Raw genomic sequence first — 12,001 nt, forward strand, 5'->3', positions numbered from 1 at the left:
GATCAACAGAATCTGAATATGTGATAGAGGGGATGGCTCGATGTAGTAAAGGATTATGACTGTGAGATCTTGTACCATCTCGGGAAAGCCAATGTGGTAGCCGATGCTTTGAGCCATAAGATGGCAAGTACCCCAATACGAGATGTTTGCTTGAGGATGACCATGATTTCACCTTTATTGGATATGTTTAAAGAGGCACAAGTGGAGGGTTTATAAAGGGAGAACTAGAAGATCAAGCGGATTCAGGGGGAAATTCTGTTGTTTGTTCGAGATGGTCAAGGATTATTGACTAAGTGTGGTAGAGTTTGGGTTCCAGCGTCCGGGAGTGTGAGGTAAAGAATCTTGGAGGAGGCACATAAGTCCAAATTTTCTATCCATCCGGAGGCCACAAAGATATATCGAGACCTAGGATTTAATTATCGATGGCCCTGCATGAAGCTGGAGGTTGCGTGGTTTGTCGAGCGGTGCTTGACTTGCAAGAAAGTCAAGGATGAACATCAAAGGCCTCATTGCAAGATGCAACTTCTACCTATTCCCAAGTGGAAATGGAAAGAGATTTCTATGGATTTTATCACGAAGTTAACTAGGACGGCACAGGTATGGATTCTATTTGGGTTATTGTGGATAGGTTGACCAAGAGTGCTATATGGTCAGAGGTGTAGGACTCAGTTTGCTGGGGGGAGGTTGGGCATCGAGTTATGGGAAATACCGAAGTGGTGCTTAAGACGAACGAGTTGATTCAGCAGGTTCGCGACCGACTTCAGACAACACAGAGCAAACAGACGAGCTATGTAGATTGGTGCATATCGGACATAGAGTTTCATGTCGGGGACATGGTGCTCTTGAAGGTGTCACCCTAGAAGGGTGTTATCTGATTCATGAGGTGGGGCAAGTTGGGCCCATGTATATTGTCCTGTTTCGGATTATCGCCCAGGTGGGCAAGGTTGCGTATCAGTTGGACTTGCCTGAGGAGCTTAGGCAGATCCACAATACATTTCACATTTCGCAGTTGCAAAAGTGTGTGGCTGACGAGTCGATGGTTGTATCGCTAGATGATATTCAGATTGATGAGAGCCTGAATTATGTGGAAAAGCCCATTGTGATTCTGGACAGAGAAACTAAAGCCCCTCGGAACAAGGAAGCAAAGTTATTCAAGGTGCAATGGCAGCATCGAAGAGGCTCTGAATGGACCTAGGAGCCGGAGGACGAGATGAGGAAGCATTATCCGGATCTTTTTGCATCAGCAGACTTCGAGGACGAAGTCTAGTTCAAGTGGGGGAGACTTGTAATGCTTGGTTCATGTATAAATGATTTCTTAAATATTTGAAATTATTGTTGGAACTTGACGAGTGGGGGAGCTCCAACTCGTCATGTTGAGAAGGATTGTGGTTGTCGGTTTTAATGATCCAATTCAGTGAGTCGGGGTGTCCCAACTCGATGAGTTAGCCGCTGTGAGGAAAACCTTAATTTTATGGTTTTGCACCCTATTTGAAGACCTTAAACCCCCTTGGCTGGCCTCCTTAGCAGCCTCACTTTGTCCAAAAACCCTAAGTTTGTTTATCCTTGTAAGATTGAGTATGTGTGAGTTCTAGTGTGCTTGGAGATTTGATTTTGATGATTCTATGGAAGGATCTTAGAAGTTGGAAGCATCTAGCTTGGAAGAAGGATTTTAGATCTAGAAAATCTTCATCAATAATAGTCTTCTTGAGGTATAAAGTCGACATCTTGTCATGTATTCGTCTTGATCTCTTTGTTTGAAGTTTTAGCATGATTTTGGGATTTTGGTTGGGTTGTCCAAGATGTTGAGGTTTCTAGGGGTTATTAACCTAGATTTGACCCCTTTATGACCCCTTTTGACTTAGATTTTCAAACTTTATTAGTTTCTAGGTTCCATTCATGCAATAATCCCTTATTAAGCTCTAGAGTGTATTTCTAGCTTGTTTGGACGTAAAGTTGGAAACTTTACCTGATTATCCAACCTTTGGACTCTAGATCTGTGTTTTGGGACTATATTAGGAGAGTTCAAGGGCTTAATAGATTAAGACTCACTCTAATGAACCAAGAAAATTTAGATTTTACTCAATATGGACGGTTTTTAAGGGAAAAGTTGGAAACTTTACCCTTCTAGACATCATTTTGAAAGAGATATGAGATTTGGTATCTTTGGATTTGTTGGAATCAACTTAATGCATTAAAAGGTTGGATTTCTGGCCAACTCGATGAGTTTATTAGTGAACTCGATGAGTTGATGGGATTTTTTCCGATCTGTTCGGATAATGGAGGAGCTCAACGAGTTGAGGGACAACTCTGCGAGTTGAGTTAACTCAGGCCATTTACTTTGACCTTTGACCTTAGTCTTTGACAAGTTTAACCTTTAAGGGGGTTTGGGGCATTTTGAGTTGTATTGAAGAGATTTTTTCTGAGTATAGGGTTGTGTAAAGCGGATATTGAGTCCTAACCTAGTCATCTTCTGTGCAGTATTGAGGTGAGTCTTCTCACCACACTCATGGCTCGAAGGCACCAAGGTGACCCATTAATTGATATGAGAAGATTAGTATTGGAATGTGGAATAGTTGGGTATTTGATTTATGTATGGTTTTATGTTAAGACCATGGGTGGAGCCCATGACACTTAGCAAGACCATGGGAGGAGGCCATGGCATGAGAATATAAGACCATTGGGTAGCCCATGAGATTCCATTGAAAACCATGGAGGCAGTCCATGGAAAACTTTTATGTATATGTATGAGCATGAAACTGTGTAATTATATTATTTGGGTGATTGGGAAACTCACTAAGCTTGTGCTTACAATTTTATTGAATGTTTCATGTACTTCTATTGATAAGGGCAAGGGACCGGCTTGATGACGTGGCGTGCATTCTCCAGTTTTTTTCTGAAGAATCAAAGAATCGAGTATGTAACAAATCAGAGTAAATAAGAATGGAAGATTGAACACCGGATGTAAATATAATCTTGTTTCAACTTTATTACGCTTTCATGTGTTTACAGAGTACAAAGACAAGTTTTGTAAAACTCTCTCTTTTCTAACTCAAGTAGATGTCCCTATTTATAGGAAACAGAAAGTGTACAAAAAATACTAAGGCATTAACATTAATCTTTGAATAAAAGCACCTTAGTAAATATATTACAAAACATACGAAGGGGAATATAATAGACTTCGACTAATTACAACATACATTGACTCTTACAATCACCCCCTTTGTAATAATAGTTGAATTCCTTAATTTGTGAGAAGCTGAATGAAATACAACATCACCCTTTGTATCTCTGTCTACCAAGATATGATCTTCTTAAGCTCCTTATTATCACCTTCGTTGTTCTTCTCGCAATGATTCACACGAACAATTAAGTTCGTATATTGAGATTTCAAATACCTCTCCACTTTGCTTTCTTGGAAAAAAAACGTTTTGCTTTTCCAGCTTTGTCTTTTCCTGCGAAGACCATCCCAAATGGCTTCAAACAAATCTCTCTGTCTGCATACTTATTCAGCTCATTTTGTGTCTTCGTAGGAGCCATTGAAGCTTTTATTTCCAAACCCTTAGCAGTTGCTAATTCAACAGCAGTTAGTGCCAAGCACTCATAATAATTTTTCAATGAAAATCTTGATGTGAGCAACCCCAAGCTTGAATTCATCAGGTTCAGTATTTTGAAGATACGAAAAAGATTTATCCTTCGGAATCAATGCAACTTGTATAAGATCATACAAGTTCATTAATGGAAAATATGTAATGGTAAAATCACAAATATTTCTGTTTGCCCTGGCCACAATATACTTAACATTTTGGACTGTGTTTTCAAATACCACATCCTTCTTTATAATGATCACCTTTTTAATCTTCACCAATGACCAGACTTCCTCAGCAGATTTGGCAAGAACAACATGAAATCGAATCTTCATGTGTGTACCTTCATTTTTTATTTTCAAATTTCCTTATGATTTGAATTGAGGAATGATAAACATCGTCTCATTCACCGGATAGTCTTGTTGGCCTGCATCAGTATTCATTACAATGTAGCTCTGCTTTGGTTTCTTTTTGAATGAATACATATTATTGAATGCAACCTTGGCTTCAATTGTTTCGTAATTGTAATGTTTTGATGGATCACCTTTATTCAAACCTGGTGGATCACTTTCTCGTTGAGTCATAATGCTTTGGACTAACCAAAACTTTTTCTATTTCTTCTTCAACCTCAGCCTTCTTTTCCTCCTTTGATTTTTCCACAACAATGGTTTTTCTTTTGTCTTTCGAAGCATCATCTGTTATAATTGGCTTATTATTGCTCCCACTAGTAGCTTCACCAATAACAACTCCTTTAGTGATAGGCCTTGAAATTGGCATCGTAGTGACCACTGTTGAAGTAACTGGCCTAGTAGAAGATAATATTGGTTTTGTTGTTAGGATCTTCGTAGCAAACACCTTTCCCACAACTTTTTCATCTGCATGCAAAGCTTCACCAGTAGCCTTCGCATCTCCAACCTTTATTTCTCCCCCTTGCACCCCTGTGAAAACAGGTGGGGCATCTGTTGTTGGTAGAAAGCTCAAAATTATGGAAAGAGGGGCCAATTGCTTGTGTAAAATAGCTTCGAATTGAGTAAAATTTTGAAGGTGTGGAATTTCCCTCTGCTGGCTCTAGCATCTCTTCTCCCCCTGGAAAAATTAGGGTTTTCCTAAAAACCCTAGATGCTGGCATACGATTGCCTCTGACGGATTTCCAAGAGGAGGTTATTCAGAAGGACGGCTGTAGTCTTCCGATGTTGACCCCTAACGTTGTTAACAAAGTGGTTGCCTTTGAGATGATTTGTAGGGCCAATGGGTATGTTCCTGACTATTTCGTTTTCAAGTTCTTTTTCCGGTTCTGCCTTACCGGCGACAAGTGCACTTTTTTGGCCCGGCGAGGGGGGCATGCCTTAGTTCTTGATGGGCGTACCCCTAAGAATTGGCAAGACAAGTGATTGTGGGAGAACCAGGAACTAGTTGGGAGTGGCCGTTATCGTGCCAACACTTTCGCCGATACTGTCCCCAAGATTTTTCCTCATAATCAGGAAGTGGCCGATTACCTGAAAGGTGTGCAAGTAGCCGATGAAGATTATTCCGAAGCGATCCTGTCCGGGGTAGGGATGAGCCCCTCCTGGAGGCGGTGTGGCAAGATGGCGGTGTTCTACTCCGTCATTGATGGTGAGTGTCGCATTCGCCCCCTCTCTCTTTTTTTTTGTTGTGTTTCTTTTAGCCGCCCCTTTGTGACTTGTATTTCATTCTATTTTTCTTTAGGTGTTGAGTCCTCCTTATCCATGGATGAGGTATTGCGTAAATGCTATCGAGGCAAACTGGAGTTTCATGAGGTGGATCTGTTCGAGCATCTTCTCCCTCCTCATCGGGAAGACCGTCCCAACACTCCTACTCCTTTAGTCCCTCCAGTGGGCTTGTTGGCGCCTGGGGGAGATCTGTTGTTTGCCCGCCCAATTTCTTCTGTTATGCTAACGGGCGGCGTTTCTTCTTCTTCCCCGGAGGACTGTGAGGACAGCAAAGAGGGTGTTATTGCTGACGTTCGGCGGTTGCAGGCGAAACAGAAGGCTATGCAGGCGATGGGTGAGCCAGTGACTGGCGCTCCTCCCGCCCCCAAGAGGGTGCATACCAGGTGCAGCTTTTCTCGCCTGCTAAGTTCGATGAGTTTCACGCCAGTAAACTCCACCTCTGCTGGCGTGGTGGTGATTCCCGATGATGTTGTGCAACAGTCTGAGGGGGTCAATAGAGCAATAGAACAGCCCGTTATTCTGGATTTCTCTTCCGTTCCTTCTCCAACTATTTTGTGTGCTCCATCCAAGCTTTCCTCAGCGAAGGAATTCAGCCCTCCTGGGCCGGTTACGACTTCTAGTGACAGTGGACCTGGTGGCGATGTTTCTGAGCCTATAGTCTTTGTGCCATCTTGGAATCTTCATGATGGTTCTCGTTTTTCTGTTCGTGCCAACGCTCTGGAATTCTCACGTCATGCCTTCCCCCCGGCCACTATTGAGGATATGGGATTGAGGGGTAATCCTGCCCTTGCTTCCAATATGGCTTATGCTGCTGCACAGGCGATGTTTTATCTTGTTGCAGGTTCTCGGCGTATTCACACCCTGGGTGAGGTAGAGGCTTCGCACGCCACCTGTGGATCGCGTTTGGCAAGCTTGGAGCGCCATGTGAATGAGCTTGGTGATGATCTTCGATCTTCTGAAAAGAAATGTGAACTATTGGCGTCTGAGAAGAATGTTCTTGATGAGGCTAGGGCTGCATTAGAGGCCAAGGTTGATTCTCTCACCCAAACGAATGAAGGCTTAATGATCCAGGTTAAAAGTCTCGAGCGTGACATCGTTGACCGTGACAAGCTTGTGTCGTCGCTGCAAGCGGATGTGTGCGCTGTTCGCCGAGACTTGGATTGGCTGCTGCAGATTGGTGTTGTGCGTATCGTTGATAAGCTGATAGAGCATCCTGACTTTACCAATGCTATCAGTCTCATTCAACATGCTGCATATGTAGCCGGGGTTAAATCTTCCCAGAAAGCTTTAAGTGGCGGTGAAAGTGGGGAGGTGAGTGCTAGTTCATTGTCTGTCGGGCCTGTGGTTAGCGTGAGTGATGCTCTTTTATCTTTTGCCAGTATGGATCACGCAGGTCTGTTGGGTCTGTGAGAGGTGGGTATTGATGGTTTGTGAGAGTTGTGTTCTTTTGGTTAAGAGGGCACTCTTGAGGATGCTGCGAGTCGTGAAATGGTGCTTGTGAATGACATTGGTGTGGGAGGAAATGGTAAGGATTGTGGTGCTAGTGGTCATGGTCGGGCAGGTGTTGGAGGTGGCAGATGATAGGGAGGTTTCTGACGGTTTGGCTGGGAAAGTGAGTGCGGATGATGTTGTGGAGGGGACTGTGGTTGGTGATAAGTCTGTTGGTGATGGTTCGAGGCCATAATATTTCCTTGTTTTGTTTAGTCTATGTGTTTTGCTTTGCAATGGTTGAATTGCCCAGAATAATGTTTTTTCTTTTATGTGTATGTGTTTGATATGCACTAAGCATTATCTATTATCTCCTTTTGTGTTTTGTGCTTGGCTTATTCGTTTATCGCCTATTGCTCAAGATGTGCCAAATATTTTGCCTTGTTTGCTATTATTGACACGCTAAGTGTTCATATTGAGTGCGCTTAGCACTCATCATTTAACCGTTGGATATCATTACACTAAGTATGAGAAATCAGCAATTGCATTACTATTTAACCGCGGTTTTTTTTTTAAAAGAAATACACTGAGTATTAAGCTCATGTCGCTCATGCATGAAATTTTATATATGTCGAGTACTAAACTCATGCCTTTAAATATAGGAATACACTGAGTATCAATTCTCATGTCACTTAGCATGGATAAGTGTACTCTAAGAACCTCTAAGATGCAACATCTTTAATGGGATATCGACCACCTAGGGTTTCATCTTTCCTCTTCCTTAGAAGAAATATTTCTTTAAGTTCCTAGCATTCCATGTTCTTGGAATGGGTCTTCCTTCCATCGTCTCTAATACATATGCCCCGTTCCTGTTTGCCTCTGTGACCCTGTATGGGCCTTCCCATGTTGGGCCTAGCTTTCCCTGGGGCTGTGCCTGACTGGCCTCATTTTTCCTCAAAACATACTCGCCTACTTTGAAAGCCTTCTCTTTTACCCTTTGGTTGTAATATCTTTCTGTTGCGTGTTTATATGCAGCTTGGTGTACTCCCGACTCTTCGCGCTTCTCCTCTAGGATGTGTAAGTTTATCCTCAGGCCTTGTACATTGCTTTCCTCATCTTGGTTGGCCACCCTTAGCGTATTCATTGCCACTTCCATGGGAAGCATGGCTTCGGTCTTATATGTCAAGCTGAAAGGGGTTTCCCTTGTGCTTTTTTGTGGCGTAGTCCTATATGACCATCGCACTATTGGTATCTCTTCTGCCCAATTCCCTTTTGCTTTGCCCAACCTCTTTTTGATCCCATTGATGATGGTTCGGTTGGACACCTCTGTTTGACCGTTCGCTTGGGGGTGTGCCACCGATGTGAAGCGTTGGCTTATCCCTTTGGCAACACACCATTCTCTGAATTGGTTCTCAGCGAATTGCAAACCATTGTCACTGATGAGAACCCTAGGTGTTCCAAATCTTGTCATGATGTTTTTCCACACAAATTTTATCATGTGCCTCCCAGATATGCATACCAATGGTTCGGATTCAATCCACTTTGTGAAGTAATCCACAGCTACCACCATATATTTCAGCTTCCCTGGTGCCTCTGGGAATGGACCCACTATGTCAATGCTCCATTGGTAGAAAGGCCATGGGCTGGATATGTTGCTTAGCGGCGTCGGGGGTTCCGCCTGGACTGGGGCTTAAGATTGACACTCCCCACATTTCTTGGTTACTTCTACCGCATCTTGATGTATCGTTGGCCAGTATACCCCCATTCGTACCACCTTTCCTGTCAAAGCCCTCGCTCCCTCGTGTGCGCCTACCTGCCCTGAATGTGCTTCCTGCAGTGTCTCTCTTCCCTTGGTTTGATCTAAACATTTTAGCCATGGAGACGCGAACCCCTTCTTGTACAAATCTCCGTTTACCATTGTGTATGAGGGTGCCTTTATACGTATTTTTCTGGCTTCGTCATGGTCGTCCGGCAACACCCCTCTCTGGAGGTATTCCCGGAACGGCGTCATCCATGTGGGTCCTGCGGGGGTCAGGACGTTCACCTGCTGTTCATAAATGCTTCTCTCCCGAAGCACCTCCACTAAAACTTTCTTTGATAGGTGGTCAAAACAAGTGGACGCTAGCTTGCTCAACGCGTCTGCCCTCTTATTCTCACTTCTGGGTATTTGCTTGATTGTGAATTGGCTGAATGATTCTATCAGCTGCTTTACCATCTTTACATACCTTCCCATTCTTTGGTCTCTCACCTCAAAACTCCCATTTACTTGGTTCGCCGCTAACCTTGAGTCGGTTAGCGCTGTTACAGCTTTCACACTCATCTGTTTGGCGAGTTGCAGCCCTGCGAGCAGCGCCTCGTATTCCACCTCGTTGTTCGATGTATGGAAGTCGAAACGGAGGGTGTAGGTTACCTCTTCTCCTTCTGGGCTAGTTAGGATCAAACCCGCCCATGAGCCCTCCCTGCTGGATGCTCTGTCCATGTACAGGGTCCATGAACCATTGATGGTAGGGGCCTCTTCAGCTACCCACACCTTTTCTTTCGCCGGATTCCCTCCGTCAGGCATTTCTAGTAAGAAATCGGCCAATGCCTGCCCTTTGATACTTGTTCTTGGGCGGTAGTTTATGTCGTACTCTCCCAGCTCAATTGCCCACTTGGCCAGCCGACCCAACGTCTCCGGCTTAAGCAAGATTTGTTTAATAGGGTAGCTTGTGAGTACCTCGATTTGATGTGCCTGGAAGTATCGCCTTAATCGTCTCGCAGCGTAGATGAGTGCTAGCACCAGTTTTTCCAGCGTGGGATAGTTGAGCTCTGGTCCTTGCAGTGCTCTGCTAACAAAGTATATTAGCCTCTGCTCCCCTTCCCTTTCCACAGCCAATACCGATGATATCGCTTCACCTGACGTCGATAGATACACTTGTAATGTTTCTCCCAGGATGGGAGTTGCCAAGGTCGGGAGCTTGTGCAGTGCCTCCTTGATTCTCTGGAGCACCTTCTCCGCCTCATTCGTCCAGTGGAATTTTTTTTTCGATGCATCCCTTTAAGGTGCAGAACAGTGGCATAGCCTTGTCGGCAGACTTTGAGATGAACCTACTTAGCGCCGTGAGCTTCCCATTTAGACCTTGTGCATCTCTAAGAGAGTTTGGGGTTGGCGTCTCGATGAACTCGTCGACCTTGGTCGGGCTGGGCTAGATGCCTTGTCTGGTAACATAATAACCCAAGAATTTCCCTTCTTTCACTCCAAACGTGCATTTGGGTGGGTTTAGTTTCATTTTGGTTACCTCTAATGTTTTAAAAGTCTCTTCGATGTCTTGCAGCATTTTTTCTTCATTTGGGCTTTTAATCACCATATCGTCTACATATACCTCGATATTCCTTCCAATCTACTTGGCGAATATCGATTCAACTAGTCGTTGGTATGTTGCCCCCGCGTTTTTTAAGCCAAAGGGCATCTTGGTGTAGCAGAACGTGCCATGGTCTGTATAGAAGGCTGTTTTCTCTTCGTCTTCTTTGCTCATCAATATCTGGTGATACCCTTTGTATGCGTCCAAGAAGCATTTTAACTTGTATCCTTGTAGCGACTCTACCTTCTGATCGATTTCTGGGAGTGGGTAGCAATATTTAGGGCATGCCTTTTTTAGATCAGAAAAGTCGATGCACATGCGCCACGACCCGTCTTGCTTACGGACCATAACTGGGTTTACTATCCGTGTTGGGAACGTCGCCTCCCTTACTATTTAGACTTCCATCAACTTGGCCACTTCTGCATTGATTGCCCTGTTACGGTCTCCTCCTTGTACTCTTTTCTTCTGCTTAACCTCCTTTCTACCCCCACCATATCCGTGGGGGTCCAAGCAAATACATGTTTGTAGCGTTTGAGCAGGTCAACTAATGCTCTTCTTGTGTGGCTTGGGAGGTCGCTTCCAACATCGATCGGCTGATCGGGATATCCCTCATTGATTACCTCTTTTCCTTTTGCCAGACTTCCCCTAGGCCTCTTGGGCCCTTTGGCTATTTCTGCTGGCTCCATAATCGTATAGCACCGCAATTCTCTGGGCGAAGTAGCTAGAATCATGGCTTCGCCCTTTGGGGTATCGAATTTCGTGATCCCATGCATGGTTGAAGGTACGGCCCCTAGTTTCAAGAGGGCGGTCCTTCCCAATATGATGTTGTGTTCCGCCGGGTGCCGAATGACTACAAAGTCTATCAGGCTGGTCTTCTTCTGCTGCTTGTCATGGCTAGTGATTGTTAAGGGAAGGTGAATTGTGCCCAACGGCCACAGGCTGTGGCCGGTGAATCCCACCAGCCTACCCGTCGTAGGTCGCAAATTGTCTTTCCAACGATCCGGGAGGAGCCGGAAACAATGCTCATATATGATGTCTGCTGAGCTCCCGGTGTCGACATAGACCCTATGGATAGTCACGTCCTTGATGGATGCCTGTATTATCAGAGGATTGTCGCCCTTCCAACCGTTTGGCTGAGGGTCCCGTATGGAGAATGTGAGCGTGCGTGCTGGCGGTTTAACAATGATTTGCTCTCTTCGTTGTTCCTCCCTACTTCTTTTACCGCGTATCATGAATATCTCCTTGGGCTGAACTCCTTCGCGACATGGACCTTTTGCGTTCTCAGCATCGAATTTGGCGCGTAGGCTTCACGCCACCTCCACCAGGTTTTCCTTAAGTTGTTTCTCCTCCATCTCCTTCTTTAGCACCGAACAGCTAGCTGTATCATGCGTTTTGCTTTTGTGATATTCACAGTACCGACTCTTGGGCGGATTGGCTGTTTGCTGTTTCTCAGACACTGCATATACTTCTGGGCGGTGACCCCGTCTATCCTCTTTGATAAATGCTCGGAAGCGTGGTGATTGTCTTCTTGCTTGGCCATAGTGTCTTCCTCCCCCTCGGAAGTTCGTGTGGGTCGGGTGGTGATGTCTAGTTGCCATAGCTTTCAAGTAGGCCTGCTTAGTTGCCTCACCCTCTTCCTACCGTAGGTATCGCTCCACTCTTTCTTTCAACTCAGCTCATGTTAGAGGCTTCTTTCCCATGAGTTTTTGCGAGAGGGGCCCAGGTAGGAGTCCCCATGTGAAAGCACCAGCAATGAGCCCTTCGTCATGCCCCGGTACATCCAGCGTAGCATTTATGAACCTTGTGAAGTATTCTTGGACAGTCTCCCCCTCCCTTTATTTGCACCCTATAATTGAATGAGAATCGCCTTTGTATTTACGTAGTTGCATGAAGTTGGTGAGGAAGAGGTATTTGAGTTGAACGAAGTTTGAAATGTTGCCTGGTTGTATCGTTTTGA

General features: G+C 44.7%; 1 protein-coding gene across 1 annotated transcript; it reads right to left on the reverse strand.

The window, feature by feature from the left end:
- Positions 1–8,393: 8,393 nt before the first annotated feature.
- LOC145029864 (uncharacterized) lies at positions 8,394–9,266 on the reverse strand. Its single transcript, XM_078978318.1, has one exon. The coding sequence runs from the start codon at positions 9,264–9,266 to the stop codon at positions 8,394–8,396; it is 873 nt and encodes a 290-aa protein (XP_078834444.1).
- Positions 9,267–12,001: the final 2,735 nt, after the last annotated feature.

The sequence above is a fragment of the Lactuca saligna genome, chromosome 2 (assembly GCF_052625555.1).
Source record: "Lactuca saligna cultivar CGN05327 chromosome 2, ASM5262555v1, whole genome shotgun sequence".
Classification (NCBI taxonomy): domain Eukaryota; kingdom Viridiplantae; phylum Streptophyta; class Magnoliopsida; order Asterales; family Asteraceae; genus Lactuca; species Lactuca saligna.

Bases quoted from the DNA above. Each gene is read 5' to 3' on its own strand.
- LOC145029864 (XM_078978318.1), bottom strand. From the start codon at position 9,266: ATGCCTGACGGAGGGAATCCGGCGAAAGAAAAGGTGTGGGTAGCTGAA.